Source organism: Giraffa tippelskirchi, chromosome 13, assembly GCF_054371585.1.
Source record: "Giraffa tippelskirchi isolate mGirTip1 chromosome 13, T2T-mGirTip1v1.2.pri, whole genome shotgun sequence".
Lineage (NCBI taxonomy): Eukaryota > Metazoa > Chordata > Mammalia > Artiodactyla > Giraffidae > Giraffa > Giraffa tippelskirchi.
Window position 1 is genome coordinate 49,083,948 of NC_137287.1, and position 24,208 is coordinate 49,108,155.

At 40.6% G+C, this 24,208-nt stretch overlaps 1 protein-coding gene across 8 annotated transcripts in view; it reads right to left on the reverse strand.

Moving 5' to 3' along the window:
• Nucleotides 1–24,208, reverse strand: part of PLCB4 (phospholipase C beta 4) — a 478,321-nt gene that overhangs the window by 80,520 nt on the left and 373,593 nt on the right. For all 8 annotated transcript variants that reach the window (XM_081559122.1, XM_081559119.1, XM_081559121.1 and 5 more), the window contains 7 exons: nucleotides 23,699–23,807; nucleotides 19,550–19,760; nucleotides 18,235–18,328; nucleotides 14,511–14,590; nucleotides 13,908–13,992; nucleotides 10,515–10,605; nucleotides 8,186–8,281 (listed from right to left, as the gene is read on the reverse strand). In XM_081559122.1, coding sequence (XP_081415248.1) covers nucleotides 8,186–8,281; nucleotides 10,515–10,605; nucleotides 13,908–13,992; nucleotides 14,511–14,590; nucleotides 18,235–18,328; nucleotides 19,550–19,760; nucleotides 23,699–23,807 — 766 coding nt within the window. The remainder of the gene's footprint in view (nucleotides 1–8,185; nucleotides 8,282–10,514; nucleotides 10,606–13,907; nucleotides 13,993–14,510; nucleotides 14,591–18,234; nucleotides 18,329–19,549; nucleotides 19,761–23,698; nucleotides 23,808–24,208) is intronic.

Here is a 24,208-nt window from a genome sequence, read left to right on the forward strand (position 1 = left end):
GAGAACCCCATGAACAATATGAAAAGGCAAAAAGATAGGACACTGAAAGATAAACTCCCCGGGTCGGTGGGTGCCCAATGTACTGGAGAAAAGTGGAGAAATAACACCAGAAAGAATGAAGAGATGGAGCCAAAGCAAAAACAACACCCAGCTGTGGATGTGACTGGTGACGGAAGTAAAGTCCGATGCTGTAAAGAGCAATATTGCATGGGAACCTGGAATCTTAGGTCCATGGACCAAAGTAAATTGGAAGTGGTCAAACAGGAGATGGCAAGAGTGAACATCGACATTTTAGGAATCAGTGAACTAAAATGGACTGGAATGGGCGAATTTAACTCAGATGACCATTATATCTACTACTGTGGGCAAGAATCCCTTAGAAGAAATGGAGTAGCCCTCATAATCAGCAAAAGAGTCCAAAATGCAGTACTTGGGTGCAATCTCAAAAATGACACAGTGATCTCTGTTTGTTTCCAAGGCAAGCCATTCAATATCACAGTAACCCAAGTCTATGCCTTGACCAGTAACGCTGAAGATGCTGAAGTTGAACAGTTCTATGAAGAACTACAAGACCTTTTAGAACTAACAAAAAAGATGTCCTTTGTCCTTTTCATTATAGGGGACTGGAATATAAAAGTATGAAATCAAGAGATACCTAGAGTAACAGGCAAATTTGGCCTTGAAATACAGAATGAAGCAGGGCAAAGGCTAACAGAGTTTTGTCAAGAGAATGTACTGGTCATAGCAAACACCCTCTTCCAACAACACAAGAGAAGACTCTACACATGGACATCACCAGCTAGTCAATACTGAAATCAGATTGATTACACTCTTTGCAGCCAAAGGTGGAGAGGGTCTATACAGTCAGCAAAAAAAGACCGGGAGCTGACTGTAGCTCAGATCATGAACTCCTTATGGCCAAATTCAGACTTAAATTGGAGAAAGTGGGAAAACCACTAGATCATTCAGGTATGACCTAAATTAATCCCTTATGATTATACAGTGGAAGTGACACATAGATTCAAGGGAATAGATCTGATAGACAGAGTGCCTGAAGAACTATGGACAAAGGTTTGTGACATTGTATAGGAGGCAGTGATCAAAACCATTCCCAAGAAAAGGAAATGCAAAAAGACAAAATGGTTGTCTGAGGAGGCCTTACAAATAGCTGAGAAAAGAAGAGAAGCTAAAGGCAAAGGAAAAAAGGAAAGATATACCAATTTGAATGCAGAGTTCTAAAGAATAGCAAGGAGAGATAAGAAAGCATTCTTCAATGATCAGTGCAAAGAAATAGAGGAAAACAATAGAATGGGAAAGACTAGAGATCTCTTCAAGAAAATTAGAGATACCAAGGAAACATTTCATGCAAAGATGGGCACAATAAAGGACAGAAATGGTATGGACCTAACAGAAGCAGAAGATATTAAGAAGAGGTGGCAAGACTACAAGAAGAACTATACAAAAAGATCTTCATGACCCATATAACCATGATATGTGATCACTCACCCAGAGCCAGACATCCTGGAATGAGAAGTCAATTGGGCTTTAGGAAGCATCACTATGAACAAAGCTAGCCGGTGACGGAATTCCAGTTGAGCTATTTTAGATCCTAAAAGATGATGCTGTGAAAATGTTGCACTCAATATGCCAGCAAATTTGGAAAGCACGGCAGTGGCCACAGGACTGGAAAAGGTCAGTTTTCATTCCAATCCTAAAGAAGGGCAATGCCATAGTATGTTCATACTACTGCACGATTGCACTCATCTCACACGCTAGCAAAGTAATGTTCAAAATTCTCCAAGCAAGACTTCAACAGTAAGTGAACTGAGAACTTCCAGATGTTCAAGCTGGATTTAGAAAAGGCAGGGGAACCAGAGATCAAATTACCAACATCCATTGGATCATAGAAAAAGCAAGAGAGTTCCAGAAAAACATCTACTTCTGCTTTATTGACTATGCCAAAGCCTTTGACTGTGTGGATCACAACAAACTGGAAAATTATGAAAGAGATGAGAACACCAGACCACCTGACCTACCTCCCGAAAAATCTGTATGCAGGTAAAGAAGCAACAGTTAGAACTGGACATGGAACAACAGACTGGTTCCAAATAGGGAAAGGAGTATGTCAAGGCTGTATAATGTCACCCTGCTTATTTAACTGATATGCAGAGTACATCAAGAGAAATGCTGTACTGGATGAAGCACAAGCTGGAATCAAGATCGCCGGGATAAATATAAATAACCTTGGATATGTAGATGACACCACCCTTATGGCAGAAAGCGAAGAGGAACTGAAGAGCCTCTGGATGAAAATGAAAGAGGAGAGTGAAAAAGCTGGCAAAAAAACAAGATCAGGGCATCCAATCCCATCACTTCATGGCAAATAGATGAGGAAACAATGGAAACAGTGATAGACTTTATTTTCTTGGGTTCCTCAGTCACTGCAGATGGTGACTGCAGCCATGAAACTAAAAGACATTTGCTCCTTGGAAGAAAAGTTATGACCAACCTAGACAGCATATTGAAAACCAGAGACATTACTTTGCCAACAAAGGTCCATCTACTCAAAGCTATGGTTTTTCCAGTAGTCACATATAGATGTGAGAGTTGGACCATAAAGAAAGGTGAGCATTGAAGAATTGATGCCTTTGAACTGTGGTGTTGGAGAAGGCTCTTGAGAGTCCCTTGGACTGTAAGGAGATCAAACCAGTCAATCCTAAAGGAAATCAGTCCTGAATATTCACTGGAAGGACTGATGCTGAAGCTACAACTCCAATACTTTGGCCACCTGATGTGAAGAACTGACTCATTGGAAAAGAGCCTGATGCCGGGAAAGACTGAAGGCGGGAGGAAAAGGGGATGACGGAGGATGAGATGGTTGGATGGCGTCAACGACTCAATGGATATGAATTTGAGTAAGCTCCGGGAGTTGGTGTTGGACAGGGAAGCCTGGCAGGCTGCAGTCCATGAGGTCGCATAGAGTCAGACACAACAGAGTGACTGAACTGAACTGAACTGAGGTGTGTGTTTAAGTTGATCCTAATCTCCTAATTTATCCCTTCCCCTAACATTTCCCCTTTGGTAGCCATAAGTTTGATTTCAAGGTCTGTGAGTTTTGTTTTCATTTTTTAAATAAGTTCATTTGTATCATTTTTTATTGATCTGTTGAAATACATTCCTTTTAAGATTTTATTTTTAAATCTTGTTCAGATTTATGACTTGCAAAAAGTGTTAAATAAAATAATAGGTGATGTGGCAGACTGCATTTTCCAAAGACAGCTGAAATAATATCAGGTTCCCACTGACTCTTTCACAATGCGACCTAGTTACTCACCCACCCACCAGAATGCGGGTGGGCCCTTACTAAGACTGCTTTAATGAGTAAAATACAGGGGAAGCGTCAATATGCCATTCCAAAGCATAGCTGTTAAATTGTTTAGCTGCTTTTTTCTGCCATTTGGAACACTAGCTCTCAGGACGCTTCATCAAGGAGGTGGGCCGCTATGCTATGAGAAGTCCAAGCCACAGAGAGAGGCCACGTGGGGTGCCTGCGTCAACAGATCCAACTGAGCTGTCACAGCCAGAGTCAGCCGTCAGCTCCGAGTGCGCCATCGCAGGCGCTGGGCAGGGGAACCTTCAGATGACTCTTGATGTTAGCTGCTGGCACCCACATGGTGAACCAAAGGGAAAGCCCCCAGCTTGAGCCCAGGTGACCCACAGAACTAGGAGAGACAGCAATAAAGTGTTTTGGGGTGGTTTGTTGCACAGTAATAGATAACCATAATCGGCATTGATTAAACGCCGTCAGCTAACTTCAGCCTCCCTGCTGTTCGTACAAAACATATGAAAGTCATGTTTTCATGGTTTGGGCATGCAACATAAATGCCCAAATGTATAGTCACTTATAAAGTGACTTCTATAGTCAGGAATCTTTTATAAGGGGTTGTGAGTATGATTAGTTGGTTCTGACAGCTTTTAGGTTTTTATCTATAATGTCAAACTTTCCTAAAATCTACTCTTCTATTTTAGATGTTTATATAAAAAATAGAGCTTCTACAAGTGTTTCTGAATTATTTGGCAAAAAAGCACTATTTAAACTCAAGGTTCTAACCAACAGACACATAGTACATGCACAGTTATTCTGTTAATCAATTCACATGTCATTTATTAATCAATCCTCATGTTACATAATAAATAATTTTCTAACAACATTTACAATCTTTCAAATGACCTATTTAAAACCAAAGGTTATGGCTGTGGCTACATGGCCAAAGTAAAATAGAAGGTAATAGCAAATATTGAAATATTTTGCGCAAAGTTGCTTTTGCAAAAATTATTCTGTCTACTCAGTTCAGTCGCTCAGTCGTGTCCGACTCTTTGCGACCCCATGAATTGCAGTACGCCAGGCCTCTCTGTCCATCACCAACTCCCGGAGTGTACCAAACCCATGTCCATCGAGTCGGTGATGCCATCCAACCATCTCATCCTCTGTCGTCCCCTTCTCCTCCTGCCCCCAATCCTACCCAGCATTAGGGTCTTTTGCAATGAATCAACCCTTCGCATGAGGTGCCCAAAGTATTGGAGTTTCAGCTTCAACATCAAACCTTCCAATGAACACCCAGGATTGATCTCTTTTAGGATGGATTGATTGGATCTCCTTGCAGTCCAAGGGACTCTCAAGAGTCTTCTCCAACACCACAGTTCAAAAGCATCAATTCTTCGGTGCTCAGCTTTCTTCACTGTCCAACTCTCACATCCATACATGACCACTGGAAAAACCATAGCCTTGACTAGACGGACATTCGTTGGCAAAGTAATGTCTCTGCTTTTAAATATGCTATCTAGGTTGGCCATAACCTTCCTTCCAAGGAGTAAGCGTCTTTTAATTTCATGGCTGCAGTCACCATCAGCAGTGATTTTGGAGCCCAAAAAAATAAAGTCTGACACTGTTTCCACTGTTTCCCCATCTATTTCCCATGAAGTGATGGGACCAGATGCCATGATCTTAGTTTTCTGAACGTTGAGCTTTAAGCCAACTTTTTCACTCTCCTCTTTCACCTTCATCAAGAGGCTCCTTAGGTCTTCTTCACTTTCTGCCATAAGGGTGGTGTCATCTGCATATCTGAGGTGATTGATATTTCTCCCGGCAATCTTGATTCCAGCTTGTGTTTCTTCCAGCCCAGCGTTTCTCATGATGTACTCTGCATATAAGTTAAACAAGCAGGGTGACAATATACAGCCTTGACGTACTCCTTTTCCTATTTGGAACCAGTCTGTTGTTCCATGTCCAGTTCTAACTGTTGCTTCCTGACCTGCATACAGGTTTCTCAAGAGACAGGTCAGATGGTCTGGTATTCCCATCTCTTTCAGAATTTTCCACAGTTTATTGTAATCCACACAGTCAAAGGCTTTGGCATAGTCAATAAAGCAGAAATAGATGTTTTTATGGAACTCTCTTGCTTTTTCGATGATCCAGCAGATATTGGCAATTTGATCTCTGGTTCCTCTGCCTTTTCTAAAACCAGCTTGAACATCTGGAAGTTCATGGTTCACGTATTGCTGAAGCCTGGCTTGGAGAATTTTGAGCATTACTTTGCTAGCATGTGAGATGAGTGCAATTGTGCGGTAGTTTGAGCATTCTTTGGCATTGCCTTTCTTTGGGATTGGAACGAAGACTGACCTCTTCCAGTCCTGTGGCCACTGCTGAGTTTTCCAAATTTGCTGGCATATCAAGTGCAGCACTTTCACAGCATCACCTTTGAGGATTTGAAATAGCTCAACTGGAATTCCATCACCTCCACTAGCTTTGTTCGTTGGGATGCTTTCTAAGGCCCACTTGACTTCACATTCCAGGATGTCTGGCTCTAGGTGAGTGATCACACCATTGTGATTATCTGGGTCGTGAAGATCTTTTTTGTATAGTTCTTCTGTGTATTCTTGCCACCTCTTCTTAATATCTTCTGCTTCTGTTAGGTCCATACCATTTCTGTCCTTTATCGAGCCTATCTTTGCATGAAATGTTCCTTTGGTATCTCTAATTTTCTTGAAGAGATCTCTAGTCTTTCCCAATCTGTTGTTTTCCTCTATTTCTTTGCACTGATCGCTGAGGAAGGCTTTCTTATCTCTCCTTGCTATTCTCTGGAACTCTGCATTCAGATGGGAATATCTTTCCTTTTTTCCTTTGCTTTTCGCTTCTCTTCTCTTCCAAGCTATCTGTAAGGCATCCTCAGACAGCCATTTTGCTTTTTTGCATTTCTTTTCCATGGGGATTTTCTTGATCCCTGTCTCCTGTACAATGTCACGAACCTCTGTCCATAGTTCATCAGGCACTCTGTCTATCAGGTCTAGACCCTTAAATTTATTTGTCTCTTCCACGGTATACTCATAAGGGATTTGATCTAGGTCATACCTGAATGGTCTAGTGGTTTTCCCTACCTTCTTCAATTTAAGTCTGAATTTGGCAATAAGCAGTTCATGATCCGAGCCACAGTCTGCTCCTGGTCTTGTTTTTCCTGACTGTATAGAGCTTCTCCATCTTTGGCTGCAAAGAATATAATCAATCTGATTTCGGTGTTGACCATCTGGTGATGTCCACGGGTAGAGTCTTCTCTTGTGTTGTTGGAATAGGGTGTTTGCTATTACCAGTGTGTTCTCGTGGCAAAACTCTATTAGCCTTTGCCCTGCTTCATTCTGTACTCCAAGGCCAAACTTGCCTGTTACGCCAGGTGTTTCTTGACTTCCTACTTTTGCATTCCAGTCCCCTATCATGGAAAGGACATCTTTTTTGGGTGTTAGTTCTAAAAGGTCTTGTAGGTCTTCATAGAATCGTTCAACTTCAGCTTCTTCGGCATTACTGGTTGGGGCATAGACTTGGATTACCGTGATATTGAATGGTTTGCCTTGGAAATGAACAGAGATTATTCTATCGTTTTTGAGATTGCATCCAAGTACTGCATTTCGGACTCTTTTGTTGACCATGATGGCTACTCCATTTCTTCTAAGGGATTCTTGCCCACAGTAGTAGATATAATGGTCATCTGAGTTAAATTCACCCATTCCAGTCCATCTTAGTTCGCTGATTTCTAGAATGTCGACGTTCACTCTTGCCATCTCCTGTTTGACCACTTCCAATTTGCCTTGATTCATGGACCTAACATTCCAGGTTCCTATGCAATATTGCTCTTTACAGCATCGGACTTTGCGTCTGTCACCAGTCACATCCACAGTTGGATATCGTTTTTGCTTTGGCTCCATCCCATCATTCTTTCTGGAGTTATTTCTCCACTGATCTCCATTAGTAATATTGGGCACCTACTGACCTGGGGAGTTCATCTTTCAGTGTCCTATAGTTTTGCCTTTTCATACTGTTCATGGGGTTCTCAAGGCAAGAATACCGAAGTGGTTTGCCATGCCCTTCTCCAGTGGACCATAATCTGTCAGACCTCTCCACCATGACCCATCCGTCTTGGGTGGCCCCACACGGCATGGCTTAGTTTCATTGAGATAGACAAGGCTGTGGTCCGTGTGATCAGATTAGCTAGTTTTCCCTGTCAGCCGCCGCCCCCGGCCCCCGGCCCGGCCTAGCCCCTGTCGGTCGCCGCCCCCTCCCCCGGCCCCCGGCCCGGCCTAGCCCCTGTCGGCCGCCGCTCTAGAATATAGCTAATTGTAGTGAGCTGGTTATTTGAAAGAATTTTACCTTGAAAGTTTGATTCTGGCTTTGAGTTTCTAATTTACTACATGTGCACACAAACCACGCATTTACTAAGGGTCCCTATCCATGTTCCTTCCCTTTTAACTCGCCTGAACTGCTGCCGTAAGTAACAACACTGATGTTCATGTTTTGCTGATAGGAAGGGACTACAAAAATGTTCTTTTTATTCTAAGCCCTGTCTTCGACAGCAAGTGCTTCAAGGATTCTCTGACTGTGAGTTTCTGCTGAACAGCTGAAGGCACAGCAGAAAAGGAGATGACTAAGCTACTAAAATCTAGTGTGTAGGGAAATTCTAAGTCATACTATTTGGAAAAGTACTTCTAAATACCAGAAGATTAAGGGTGGTGCAGGTACCTACTAGAAATTAAAATGTCACATGAAATAAAGGGGCCCATTGAGACAAATTCATGTTTTCCTTATTTTAAAAAAGTATCTTTGTGAAGAGTAAGTTAAAAAAAAAAAAGAACAACTCACCACTTTCTATTTCTTCTTCATTGTCATCCTCTAAGATGTTCACCGGGGCAGCGGATTCTCCTGCTTCCATCACGCTTTTCAAAGCTTCAAGCTGTTCTGTTATCAAAATAAACAAGAAGATGGAGACAAGTGTTAGGTCACTTATAAAACTGGCTTAAAGATAGACATGAAGAAGGATGAAAAGGGAAGAGAGAGAAACCTATTGTCCAGGCTCCTGAGGCTCAGCCATGTCCACTGTCTTTCTGGTGGCCTTGATTCCTGAGGGCATGTACAACTATGCCATTATCTACATGTGTTGACCAACTAGTGGAACACGGGGGAAAGGCCCCACATCCTGGTCACCATGCTGCAGAGTCTCAGCTCAGTCCCTGAGAAGGATCTGAGGCTTGATACAAAACCCAGAATTTGTAGCATATGGCACAGACCATGGTTCATGGCAATTACAGTTAAGTGACATAAGAGAAACTGGAAAATTTCAGGAAAAAAATATTTGCAATTGATACAATCCAGTTATTATCCTAATGTATAAAAAACCCTCAGAAGTCAATAAGATAAAGACACATGAAATAATTTTTAAATTGGGGAAATATAGGAGGGCAAATCATAAATAATAAAAAGAAACTAGTCATCAAAGACATATAATTAAAAAATTAAAGAATTATTTTTCTTTTATTAGTTGTGAACACATATAAAAGAACATATATAAAAGATGCCCAATAGCCAGCATTAAAAATATTGCTGGGAAACAGGTGTTCTTCATATGTTATAGTGAATGTATAAACTGGTACAACTTTTCTGTAAGACAGTACAATAAGATACATCATGATAAAAAATGTACACATGCTTTGGCCCATCAACTCTAACTGTACCAAGTGATTCCAAGGAGAAAGCTTATTGCATAAATGCATAAAATTAACATCCAAGCATGTTCACCATTGTTTTCATAGCAATGAAAATCTATCAACTTGGGATTGGTTAAATCACTCTATATTCCACATAATAAATGCTATATAGTGTTTCATACACTAGAATTTAAAAAAATTTTATATATTAGAATTAAAATTAGTATATAGATTTATATCTTACTGGATAAAAGAATACTTAATTAGTTGAATTAAAACTGACCAACAGTTAGTATATTTAATATGATCCCAGCTTTGTTAAAAATGCGTACATATGTCAAAAATGTGCACATGTGTATATGTGTCTATAGTACATGTAATGTGTAAAAAACATAACTTAGTAGCTTTTATTTTATTATATTTTTCTTTGTTGTTTTCATTTTCCTAAGGCATTATTGGTATTGCAATAAAAATGAAGTGGAGTTAATATAATTTCAAAATTTTAGTTTAGAATATCCAGGGAAAAGCCACAGTGCAATCATACCAATTTTTGATGCTATTTCTTCACTGAACTAAGAGATTTGTTGGAAGAACATACTTGCAAAGAAAATGTTTTCAGAAAACACAGGGGGCAATGTCTAGATAAAATCACCTCTGTCTGCCTGACTGTCTGCCTGTCTCATTCATATCCACATTCTCATGTTACCTAGCATCCCTAGATATGTATTTATCACAGGGGAAACTGCAAAGGGCAACTTTTAAAGAGGGCTTCAAAATGTATAAATTGATAAAGTGCTAGCTCCTTATATCTTGATAAATTCTAAAATGTTTTTTTCGCTTTTTCCTCATCTTTCTTGGGGATTCCTCCAAATGCTGATCTACAAATACATGAATAGGTTTTCCCATTTCAAGAATGGGTTGATGTAGAAACTAAACCTGAATGGAAATGTGGCAACTCTGTTCTGAACAATATATAGACCATTAGACCCACTTCCTCCCCCATCAGTGGTTTTAATGTATGTTTCATTCGAGATTGCTGAACTGTCTAAAGAAGCCAGAAAGAAAAACACCAATACAGTATACTAACATATATATATGGTATTTAGTCAATCGGTAAAGATAACCCTGTATGCGAGACATCAAAAGAGACACAGATAAATAGAACAGTATTATGGACTCTATGGGAGAGGGCAAGGGTGGGATGATATGGGAGAATGGCATGGAAGCATGTAAATTACCATATGTGAAACGAATCGCCAGTCCAGGTTCAATGCATGATACAGGGTGCTCGGGGCTGGTGCACTGGGATGACCCAGAGGGATGGGATGGGGAGGGAGGTGGAAGGGGGGTTCTGGAAGAGGAAAACATGTACACCCATGGTGGATTCATGTCAATGCATGGCAAAACAAATAAAAATAAAGAAAGAAAGAAAGAAAAAAGATCCAACGTATGTATGCTTCTGTCATTGATGAGTGTATTTGACTTACTTTTTTCAACCTCAGGTTTCAGTCGTTTATTTTTGATGAGTATTTTTCTTTTGAGGTCATTCGGGGATGGCAAGGGTCTGCCTGGTTCCAGCTAGAGACAAACAGAAAAAGCTGATTGATGATAGTTTTACTTCTTCATTCTCTGTTCCAGACCAAAATGAACAGAAGGCCTGTGAGTTACACAACCAACATCCAGTAGATGGCAGTCAGCACAGCTTTATACTTTCATTGTACACCCCAAACTGGCCCATGCTTTGCCTTACGCTAAAGCTGCAAACTTGGCACCCGAAAGGACTCTCAAGGTTTGCAGAGCTGCTCTGCTCTCCCCAGGGAATGGGCTCCAACCTGCAGTGGTCTCAGGGAACGGGGTCCAGCTCGACCCCAGGCCTTGACCCTCTTTAAGTATCTGGTAAAGTACAAGGGATCATGGGGCTGGCTGGTGTTGTTAAGTGTAGTGTTGGGCTGTACCATAAGTCAGTCTGCTCAGCAGAGTGATCTACCCTCAAAGCTTAGGACTGTGGCTTTGTGGGTTCAATAAGAGAATCAAGAAGGAAGTGGTCCTAATGATTGAAATATGACCTCTACTATGGTTTCATTTGCTTAGATTGATATCTTCATAGGAGATGTTCCTTTATTTGATGACCTCTGATCACAAGCTGGAATCAAGATTGCTGGAGAAAATATCAGTAACATTATGACAGAAAGCAAAGAGGAACTAAAGAGCTTCTTGATGAAGCTGAAAGAAGAGAGTGACAAAGCTGGCTTAAAACTTAACATTCAAATAACTAAGATCATGGCATCCAATCCCATCACTTCATGGCAAATAGATGGGGAAAAAAAAGGAAATGGTGGCAGTTTTTATTTTCTTGGGCTCCAAAATCACGGCAGATGCTGACTGCAGCCATGAAATTAAAAGATGCTTGCTCCTTGGAAGGAAAGCTGTGACAAACCTAGACAGCATATTGGAAAGCAAAGACATCACTTTGCTGACAAAGGTCTGTAGAGTCAAAGCTACGGCTTTTCTATTAGTCATGTATGGATGTCAGAGTTGGACCAAAAAGAAAGTTGACCAAGAAAGAATTAATACTTTCGAATTGTGGGGCTGTAGAACTCTTGAGAGTCCCTTGGACCGAAAGGAAATCAATCCAGTCGATCCTAAAGGAAATCAACCCTGAATATTCATTGGAAGGACTGATGCTGAAGCTGAAGCTCCAATACTTTGGCCAGGTGATACAAAGAGTCGAGTCACTGGAAAAGACCTTAATGCTGGGAAAGACTGAGGGAAGGAGGAGAAGGGGGCAATGGAGGATGAGATGCTTGGATGGCATCATTGATTCAATGGACATGAGCAAATTCCAGGAGATAGTGAAGGACAGAGGAGCCTGGTGTGCTGCCGTCCATGGGGTCGCAAAGAGTCAAACATGACTTAGTAACTGAACAACAACAACTGATCCACAGAACTGTGTCTTACCCATCCCCAACCACTCCCCATCCCCCTACCATCCATCTATACAACTGCCTACCCTTCCACATGTCCATTCATTTTCCAAACTAATTTTTATACTATTTATACATGCAAGGCACTGTGCCTTCCTACATCCATTCCGTCTCTAATGAAACCCTTGGCTGAAATTCTGCTTCCTTTCGGAAGCCTACCTTAACCGGTTCACTCTCAGTGATCTCTCTTACACTTGGATATTGGCAATAAATATTCAACACATAATAGTCCATCTTCGTTTTCAGTTATGGTTTTACATTTGTATCCTGTGCTCTGTTCCCAGGACTGAAAGTTCTGTAGTTCAGATCTTAGTCTCATTTTTATTACCAGACTTCCCATAACCTTTCATGTATGTGGACATCACTTCACAAAAAATGCAGAGACCTTTCTGTAAAAGCAAGCACCTTGGTCTAACAAAGGAAATAAAGTACACAAAGGACCAAGGTAAAAACTAAAATAAATCAGGGCTGTTTCTCAGTTAGGTTCCCTTAGTCAGTCTGGGACAAAGATGAAAGCACCAGTCATTTATTTGGGAGGCAGCTCCAGAGAATTCCAACAGAGGAGGAGAACAGTGAGAACAAGAAGATGGCCAGCCCATCAGGGGAGTGTTAGGAGTGTTATCCTGCCCTGTGTGTGGGAGCGGGATCCCCCTAGGGAACCCGGGGGGCAGTGGGCCCAGGCGCTCAGTCGAACCTCCCGAGGAGTGGTGAAGCATCGGGTAGAGGTGGTGATGCTCTGGCGCCTCTGGCTTGACGTTCCCGTGTGGGCACAGCTCCAGGGACCAGAGCATCCCCTGAGCCAGCAGTGGCAGGGGCGACAGGAGGAGATTAGGCTCTAAGTGGGGAATGGGAAGCACTGCAGGCTGTGGACGGGGCGCCGGCAGCCATAGCTTCAGGAGGTGGTAAATATCCTCTATAGTTCTTTCAATTCCCATAGATGCACTTCTACAAAACTCATTGTTAAACCACCTGATGTGTTCCCAGGTAGCACAGATGTCAGTCATGGTGATGTTCAATTGCTGCCTATTGTTACCGTGTTTGGGTCTATCAGCTGCTCATCAATAGTGGGGCAAAACACTTCATTACTGTCGAGTGTTTCATACTTTCACTCCAGGAGTTTCTTGTTACTCCCAACATCTTGTGACAGTGAACCTTAACCACTTGGGGGCTGTGGATCTTAGTAAACATCTGATGAACTCTCTTGGATGACTGTATACAGAAAAACAAGTTGCATGTAATTAGAATGACCTCACAGACCCTGCAAACCACAGGTTACAAGTTCCTTGCCTGATGAAGGAATTAGCAGGTTTAACAAATGAAGCTCAAAAATGGGCATATAACTCTTGGGCATTGCCCAAGAGTTTGATTTGGACTTGGGAGCTTGAATTTCAGGCTCCTGAGACTTGATCCAGGGAACTTTCCATAGCAACAGGCTCCCGTGGGTGCTGAACCCTGGGTGCACATTTGATTTATCTGGAGAGCATTTTAAAAAACACCATGCATAATCTGCTGACTTGAATCAATTTCAGAGTCTCTGAGTGGGGCTATGGCAGAGGTATGTTTCATGGTTCCTCCAGGTGATTCTAACCTGTCACTGAATTTGAGAATGATCACCAACTCTATACCCAGGCCACTGTGCACTTTATGAAAATTTAAGACAGAGGTTTCAGAAGCCATAAGGATGCCACAATCTTCTGAATTAAATCGACCCAGATGTTTACATTATCTCTCTCTCTACACACCTTTCTGAAGCACGGTGGAAGCTTTCCATACCAACGAATTTAAATAAATATGAAGCTCTTTAACATCAGTCCTCCAGAACTACTTGACCCTTCAGAAATGAATTTCAAAACAAATCCATTCATGTTAGAAATATGGCTTGCTAAAAATACATACTGGATGTGATTCAAGTGCTTGTTTCAACAGGAGATCTCCAAATAGATCTTCACAATATTTGGACATCTTGTACTGTTGATATTTGCTGGAGGGAAAGAACCAACATTTGTAAATTCAAACATCCATTAACTGTCCAGGATAAGAATAAGAAACATCCATTCCTAGCGATTAAAAACTCCCACTCAGCAAAATGATTGCCCCTTTGACGCTAATGAGCTAATTGGTGTAGGTTAAAAAGTAGATTCTGCCACTGAACTAAGAGCTGGTAAGCAGAATAAAAAGTGTCTTTCAAGTCCATCACATCTGACTACAAATATACTGCCAAGCCTTCTAACTCAATGGAACTTTGAGCAAGGTGTCCTGCTCTCTGACCTTTGCTTTAGAGGAAGCATTTCTAAAACATATTAAGAGGACTTTTTTTTTTCTCTTTTGGAGGTGTTGGGGAATAGGGGTGTGAGTTTCTTCTTTATTTTTCTCATAAGACTATAGGTAGTTACCACTTCACAAAAGAAACTGTTCAGTTATTCAAAAAGATGTGGAGCAGGGATGGGAAATGGGGATGGCAAACAACACAGAGAGACAGGGTAGAATAAATCTCTATACCTGCAGTGATTTTCAAAGGAGAGAATTACAGGATATTCCGATGTGACAAAGGCAGTTTCCTTGATGGCTTGAATAACATCCTTTAAAGATAAAGAGTGTTAACGAGAAAGGAGATAAAAAAATTAAAGCACCTGAAATCAACTGGAGACTAATAATTTGAGCTTTTCAGAAAGTCAGTTCTGGCAATTCAAACCTGGAGAACCCATTCACCACTCCAGATTGAGTTCCCTGTGGTCAGATGCAGGCACAGTTCATGGTTAACTACACTTTTTTCAAAGTTATTGTTTACTTCTCCAAAATTAGGGTGCTAGTAACTTGCATTTCACCTAAATCGGCAGTGCAATTGCTTGCTCAATAATCTGCCACAATGGGTTCCGAGTTCACCTTTCTCACTGAGGAGCCGGTGAGCTTTCAGCTTTCAGAGATTTTTGCAATGGACCCCTCTCCTCCTCTTGCCTTGAGGAAAAACATGTTGGTGAACTAGAAGCTTTTATTGAGTTTCCTTTGGGAACCAGGCAGGCTACATCTCATTCATTCTATGAAGATTTCCTGTGAATTGATGTGATGTCTGCAATGTCTTTTGTTTTGTTTTAGCCTGGTGAAAGTGGGGGGTCACGGGGTGAAGGTTCTCCTTGCTCAAGAACTTATGAGGCTAAACAGGGACAAGGACACCCCTCTCTGAACTGAGAGCTTGGTTACTTGAAACACCTTTTCAATGAGCTGAGCAAGTCCTCCTCGCCTGCCACTGTATACAGATGGCAGCTCTCTGCTTAGCTTCAGAAAGTCCAGTTTCACACCAACACTTCAACAACCAGAGCATCATATTTGGTAAAAATCCTCAAATTCTTACTGGTTTATAGTTAACCATGGGACAAGTCCCATCATTCCATTAGTTGGGAAAGTATTTTATAGTAGTTATCTATGGAAGTCCATTTGAAAGGATAACAACATAGGCTAGACAGTCTTGTAATATTTTATGAAGTACTCTATGGCTTAGGTGGTCCTTTAGCTATTTTTGCTTGAAGTTTCTTCCCAGGTAAACATGTCATGAATTGCTTCCCAAGTGACCTTGATTGTCCACTTGAGTTGACCAAGAATCCCTCCCTTCAGAAAATCTTGGCTCTGCCTACGGGTTTTCCTTTGCTCACTTCTGAAATGAGGGGGAAGAGCTTCCTTTTCAGCTTAGGCTTCCTTATTAGCTCTTTAATTCTATAAAAAGGACATTAACCCGTCCTGTAACTTTGGTTGGCTATGCAAGCTCATGGCTTCCCACTTGAACATAACCTTGGTACTTCTCAGGAAGCATAATCTTGAATTCATTGCAATTCAAAAGTCGCCAACATCTTGGCTAAGAGAAATGATATGCATGGAGTGTCATGGGTCCAGGGTCTGGGCATCTGTTTTTAAAAAACCTCCAGTGATTTTCCACATGTTGGCAGAGTTGAGAACCACTGATCCAGAAGCTGCAATAACTCTTCTGAGTTACCTGAACCTGAGAGAGGTTGATATACTTGACATACTGTTCAACCGCAGAATTTCACTTTTTGATTTGTCTTTTGGCAGGACATCACTGGAGCATACTGAGGCATTTTCTAAGAAATCAACCTTCAAAGTATACATAGAGATCACCAAAAGGCCATCATTGAAATGCCTATTTGTAAAGCTATATATTACATTCTGTGAGGATCTTGAAGGGTGCGGGGTTGGGAGGACTTCTATCTGCTCTCAGTACTGGGAACAGGGACTTCCCAGGTGGCACCGTGGTAAAGAATCCACCTGCCACTGCAGGAGATGTGTGTTCAATCCCTGATCCGGGAAGATACTTTGGAGAAGGAAACAGCAACCCACTCCAGTGCTCTTCCCTGGAGAATCCCAGGGACAGAGGAACCTGGAGTGCTACAGTCCATAGGGTCACAAAGAGTCAGATGTGACTGAACATGCATGCACACACTGGGAATAACTGTGCTTCTCTGGACCAACAACTCTTTAAAAACATTAGTCGCTCAGGAGTGTGCAACTCTTTGTGACCCCATGGACTGTAGCCTGCCAGGCTTCTCTGTCCATAGAATTTTCCAGGCAAGAATACTGGAGTGGGTTGCTATTCCCTTCTTCGGGGGATTGTCCCAACCCAGGGATCGAACTTGTGTCTCCTGCATTGCAGGCATATCCTTTTTAAACTACTCTGTAGTGTTTTACAAACCCTGTGAACTATCATGCTTCTCTCCTTGCACGTGTGCACCTGCGTGCATACTCAGTCGTGTCCGACTCTTTGAGACCCCATGGACTGTAGACTGCCAGGCTTCTCTGTCCATGGAATTTTCCAGGCAAGAACACTAGAGCGGATTGCCATTTACTTCTCCAGGGGATCTTCCCCACCCAGGGATTGAAACCGAGTCCCATGTGTCTCCTGCACTGGCAGGTGGCTTCTTTACCACTGAACAACCTGAGAAGCCTTCTCTCCTTGCACTGAATTCAAAAAAGTTTGGAGCCCAATTTGTGGTATGGACAGTTTACAGGATTTCTTGACAGGGATTCGTAAGGCAAAACTCTAATCTCACTATCTTATCTTCTTATCTGTATGGGCACTATCTATTTTATCTTCTATATCCTATTTATCTTTTTATTCCACTTTGAAAGTCCTTCAGGAAAAATGCAAACTAAGCAAGCACAAAAACAGATAAGAAAATGAAAGACTGTTTTAAAAGTAAGTGGAACAAAGAAGGTTCTCCCAGAGGAACCTCATATGGCACTGTCACCATTTGAAAGCAGAAAAAGCAGTATGAAGGAGATATTAAGTGGAAAAAATATTTTTCTTGACTTTTTTCTGAAAAACTGGAAAAAGGGAATACAAAGGTAAGATGCTTGAGAAAATGAATAATTTGTTCTCTCCACTCTACCTCTCCATTTCCACAACAGTTTGGGAAAGGCTATAGTGATATAATTTTAAAACTTACCTTGGAACTCTCCTACACTGTGGGTGAAAATGTAAATTGGTGCAGACACTATGGAAAATAGTACAGAGGTTCCTTAAAAAGCTAAAAACTGAGATGCCATATGATCCAGCAATCCCACTCCTGGGTAAATATCCATAGAAACCTCTAACTGGAAGAGACACATGTACCCCAATGTTCACAGGAATATTATTCACAGTAATCAGGATGTGACAGCAACTGAAACGTCCATCGACAGTGAAATGGATAAGGAAAATATGGTACATAAATACACCATGGAATACTACTCAGCCATAAAAAGGAATGAAATCACACCATTTATAGCAAAACAGATGGACCTAGAGATTATCACACTAAGTGAAGAGTCTGAAAGAGAAAGACAAATATCATATGATGCTACTTATATATGGGATCTAAAATATGATGCAAATTAACTTATTTATAAAACAGAAACAGACTCACGGACACAGAAAACAAACTTATGGTTACCACGGGGAAAGGAGGTGGGGGAAGGATAACTGAGGATTAGCAGATATGAACTACTATTTAGAAACTAAACAGCAAGGTCCTACTGTATGGCACAGGGAACTATATTCAGTATCTTGTAATAAACTAAAATAGAAAAGCATATGAATGAAAAAGAACACACACATACACATAACTGAATCACTGTGTTGTACACCAGAAACTAAAATAACACTGTAAATCAACTATACTTCAACAAAAAAGAAAACAAGCACCAAAGCCAAAATCAAGCAAACAAAAACACTCACCTTAAAAAGGATATCTGTGCACATTGCTTTGCCGTGAGTTATTATCGGTTCTTGGTCCTCACCTTTTCCATCCCAACAGTCAAGTTCAACACATCTAGGAATACAGTGATTTTACAGTATTGAACTTTTACAATAAAACAGTGTGTATACAAATGAAAAGAAAAGATATCAAAATAAATTATTTTCTATAGAAGTAGAAAATTGAATGAATGAAGTAATGTGATTATTTTGTGGAGGATACAGCTTAAAATAGCATCAGATTGGTGTCATCAAAAAGGGACTATTATTGTAGATTGAGAGACAAGTGATAGAACAGGCAGTGTGGTTCTGGATGAAATCTTAGCTGTGACAAAGCTGTGATAAAGAATGACTCTGGAACAACTAGGAAAATTTAGATATGGATTAGGCTTTAGAGGATGTTAAAGAATACTGTAAAAATTTTATCATTGTGATGATGCTACTTTAGCCATAAATGAAAATATTCTAATTGTTTCAGTGACTCATATTCAAGTAGTCTGAGACAGATGTGGTGATACACTTACAGCCTTTTAAAGTATTTCTATATGTACAAAAATAGTGAGTTAAAAAATTATGTACTGGTCATTGACAATCAAGAAAAATATCACAATATAACTACATTTCTTAATTTTCACTTTCAGTATTTTCACCATATTTTAAACCTCAAATATTTTCCAATTTCTATAAAATAAAGACCACTTGAAATAATATTTATCGTCAGAGAATAAAATTTTAGAACATATAACATTAAGGAAAGCTATATTTGGGCTTCCCTGGTGGATCAGCGGTAAAGAATCCTCTTGCAATGCAGGAGACCTGGGTTCAATCCCTGGGTTGGGAATATCCCCTGGAGAAGGAAATGGCAACCCACTCCAGTATCTCTGCCTGGGAAATGGACATGGACAGAGGAGCCTGGTGTGGCTACAGCCCATGGGGTGGCAAAGAGTAGGACATGACTTAGTGACTAAATAATAACAACAACAACAAAGCTATACTTGAAAGTGGATAAGACCAAAAGAAAAATTTGCATGACTTCTTAAAGTAAGCTATTTTTTTTGTAATGTTTTGGGAATATTTTAAATTTACAGTAAAAAAAATCCTTTGACACATAGGGGGACTCTAGATCTTTCCGGAACAGATATCGTTCTTCCTTCCTCAAGGTTAAATGACCATCCTAGTCCATTAAAGAGAAAGATAAATGTCCTTTTCACTCTGAATGCTATCTCTAATTTTTCAGAGAAGAGTAAATTCAATTGAAGGGCATCATATACAAAGAACAATATCTTGAGTTTCTAACCTGCAACCAGCCAGGAGGACCTGTCTGTACATTTCTACTGAAGATTTCCCACCAAACTGTCTGCCAGTGAGATAGGTGTTGTGGGAAGAGCTGATGAAGTAGTGAGCCAGAGGGTGGTCCATTTCTTGGTACAGCTCTAGACGATCTAGGAAGACGGGGGCGTTTTCATCTGACATCAGGTATCTGCAAAACCCATCACTTGATATGAGGCCTGGGGGAGAAAGAGTATCATAGTAGATTTATGGTTTTGAAGATACACAAGTTTTATTTATGACATCTGAAGCAGCTTAAACAGGAGGCGTAAATACTACTTCACAGTGTCTTTCCCAAGAAACTTCATCTTTCAGAACTTGAACAAAGTACCCAAGTTGCATAAATAACACAATGCCTTCCACAAATAGGTGGCACCTGCTTTCATATCAACGATGGCAAAGCATTCAGTTCCCTAAGTTCAGACGTGCAGCACCAGAACCCAAAGTGGAGGAGGGAGCAGTGGCCTCTCTGCATTCAAATGATTCCATTTCCCTATCTCATCTATAAAAATGGGGTATAGGACTTGTAAGATGAGTATTCCATGGTCATTGAAATGTGACCCCAAGAGACAGTGTTCATCTCAGTCATATCTTTGTGACGAGGGGCAGGGCCACTGTGTTAAATGCAGGAGAGACATCAATATTTCTGCATCTTCTCTTATCCAGTCAACCACCAATAACATCGTTTCTTGCTTTTACTTAAGCATTTGAAAGTTACAAGGTGATTTCAACTGTACAGAAGAGTACAGATGATATCATGATAAATAGCTGGACCTACACCTCAGCCTTGTCTGGTTTTGTCTTTTCCTTTATCTACTGTACATTTTTTTTAAAGGAATATATAATTACAGGTGCCAGTGAAGCACCCTGCATGCCCCACCTCAAGTCCATTCAATTCCACCTTTTTATTCATATTTACATTCCCAAAATGGTTTGTAACTTTACTATATACAAGCACTTATCCAAAAAATAGGTATTTATGACTATAAGTTTATATAAAATACTTTTTATATTTTCTTACTATTTATTTACTTAATACAAGTAGCTCTTGGTCATTTACTTTTCAATGAGTGGTAGGCAGTGTGCAGAGTATAAGGTCCATATGTGAATATATTAATACCATAGTCCATAGTCCATCATTCTGTTGATGGGTATTTCTATTTATAACTAAACATACTGCAACAAAAACCTGTGTGTCTCCTTGGACATATACATTCACACTTTTCCAGGCACTGTGACAGATGTGGGATAGAAGAAACAGACAAGGCTGCTTTCATGAAACTCATATATTGTGGGTGAGAGAACAAATAAATTAACAAATAAATATAACGTTATGAAAGTGCTAGCAGGAAACGGAAAGCGGGAAACGAAAGTGATAAAGAATGACCAGGATGCTGTGTTCGATGTGTGGCCAGCAGGAGCCCTTCTGATGAGGTCACACTCATGCAGGGGAGCAAGCACATGCACACTTGGGGGTGCCCCATTCACAGCAGAAAGATCCGCAAGTGCAGAGACCATGTGATGAAGGGGGAAGTAGCTGGAAATGTGGCTGGAGAGGAATCTAAAGACTACATCAGTTGGACTTCAGTCTGCATTAAGTACTAAGTGTGTTTGGAAGCCATTGGAGGATTTTGAACAGCGGAAGAACACGATTAGACATGATTTTAAAAGGTTTACTCTAGCTGCTGTGGGGTGCATAAATTGCAGGGCACTGAAAAAAGCAAAAGAGTAGTTAGAAGTTAGCTGGCATCAAACAGGAAGAGTTGATGTAGGCTCAGATAGTCTGGTAAGGGTGGAGACAATGAGAGTGATTTATTCAGGATTTATTTTCAGGATGGATCTTACAGGTTTTGAGGATGAATTAGAAGTGATGTGAAAGAGCAAAACAAGTCAAGGATGACTCCAAGACTTTTGGCATGAAAAGGTGGGAGAGTGATGGTACCATTTTCTAGGTTGGGAAAGGAACAGTCTGTGGATGGGGAGAATGAAAGCATATTGTAAACATACATATATCTGAAATGCCCACTCACCATCCAAATGGAGAGGTCTATTATACAGATCTGTGGTTTAAGAGAGAGATTAGGCATGGAGAGTTTAATCTGAAAGCCGCTTCTGTACAGAAGACACTTAAAGCCATTGGGTTTAGATGAGTTCATCCAAGGAGTGCAGGCAGAAGGGGCAGAGATCTGAGGCCTGAGCAGGGGCACTCTGACACAGACCCAGACCTGGAAGTGAAGAGGCTGGGCTGCAGGAGAGGTGTATTTTCCACTTGATTACGGACAAATTACTCACCAGGGGGCTGTTTGTATCAATTTACACACCCAGCTCAGTTGGTAAAGAGTCTGCCTGCAGTACAGGTGACCCAGGTTCGATCCCTGGATTGGGAAGATTCCCTGGAGAAGGAAATGGCAACCCACTCCAGTATTCTTGCCTGGGAAAATCTCATGGACACAGGAGCCTGGTGGGCTGCAGTCCATGGGGTCGCAGAGAGTCGGGCACGACTGAGTGACTAACACTTACTTACTTACTTACTTACACACCAAGAGAGTTTGCAATGCCTTTGGCACCATATTCTCACCCACACTTGCTAATGACAGACTTTAACATTCCTGTCATTTGTGAAATGGTGAAGCTATACTTTTTAGACATGTCAGTGGTAATGTCATAGACTTTCAGGACATTATAATAATCAAAGACACATCTCTACTGTAACATTTATCATACTGCCAAGGCACTACTGAGTCATCAGTCTTTCTCCTTCAATAGCTTGCAACCACCTTTTTTCATTTTGAATCCCCAGCATCTAGTACAGTGCTTGGCACTCAGTCCTCTATAAACTTTAAGGATTGAAAGCAGGGAAGAGAAATACTAGTGGAATGATGGTACGAACCCCATCATCTTATAAGCAGGGAAACTGAGGTCTATGAATAGAGGTCCTTGCTCAAGGTCACACAGCAACAGGGTAAGCAACAAAAATCACATCACCTCCCACAACTGCCAGGTGCTAGCTTTCCTGCAAAGCCACTCTTCGCTTCACTTTCATCACACGCTGTGTGGAGTTGATTATGATGCTCAGAGGGAAGTAATGAAGCAGTCTGGCTGAAAACAGATATTTGAGACTCTAACAGGAAAGTATAAATGTACGATTATAACCAAGGGAAAACTCTGTTGGGCTTAGAAAAATATCAGGGGTGTGGCTACATGGTGTGGTGGGCCAGGATGCGTATATGCAAGTCTATGTAGGTCCAGAGAATGTATAAACCTTTCATCCATGCTCACTGAGATACAAAAAAAAAAGAGAAGAACCTCTATTCTAAATAGGAGGAGACTGAGGCCATGATACTCATGGGCAAATGGGACAAAAAGAACTTAACCTGCATCTCTCTCCACTCTCCACTGAGACATAAGGCCAGAGGCTCTAGCCCAGGTATCTCCTGGCCCTCTCTGGCAATACTGTATTATCATCATTGCTCCCACTTCGGCAGGTGTTTCTCATGGTTATAGAACCAATCTTGAATGTCCTCCCCATACCTGTCCTTTGTTAAATATTGAAATGAACAACACACTGTTTCCAGAGTTTCACTGAAACAGGTAAAGGGTCAGAAACCCCAACAATTTGTTGATTCCTATTTAATTTCATGTCAATTGCATTTATCTTCCATACCAGGGGTCAAATGATGAGTAAAAAGGCTCCTCAAATCATGTATTAAATTTAGCTAGCCTGCCGAAACTCAAGGGACAAAAGGAACGTGTCAATTTTTATAGGAAATGCCAATTTTTTCCAGAGATGGCAAACAGAGACTATAATTGGCATTTTTACATTTTAAGCACTATGCAACATTAAGGATCTAATATAAGAAAATACATGGGGGAAATATCGCTATAGTTTAATAATAAATTTAGCATCATATTTCAGGCAGCAAAAACAAATTTTGTTGTAAGGCAAAATTTATACTGATTTAGGAAAAAAAAATCAGTCACTTATCAATGCTTGTCTCTAGAGAGCTCCAAAGCATTTAAAAATACATTTAGCTAAAAATGCAAGGATTTTAAAAGTTGCATATACTCTTGAATTTTTTAAATAATGAAAAATTCTCTTTTTTTTCACTTTTCTTACCTTGTTTCTTCAAATCTTCATCAGGCTCATACATCTCAATGATCTGCATTGCCCTTTTAGCATCATAAAATGGGAATAAAATTTCATTCAGTCGAGGATCTCGTTGATGCTATGATGAGAAAATAACTCCATTTAAGTTGATCTTCCTCACCCTTGGGCTATTACACATCACTAAACTATGTAATTTTAATAGAAGATATATGTATAATACCATGTTTATAGTTACAAAGAGATTTTGCTTTTCTCCTGTCTTTCTCCCTAAAACACACTTCAAAAAGGTCCAAATTTGGCAGTAGCTTGTTGGTTCCCTTCCCTGAACTGAAGATGGAGAGACAAAATATACTTTTTTTTCATTTAAATTTGATGAATAGAGAAAATGGTATGGTCTTGTCATACCACAGGGAAGATATCTGGCATAAGTGTTTATAAAGTGAGATAAAAAGTCTTTCAAAAAAAAGATAAACAAAAGCAAAAATCATACCCATGTAAATGCCAAACCAAAAACAATAA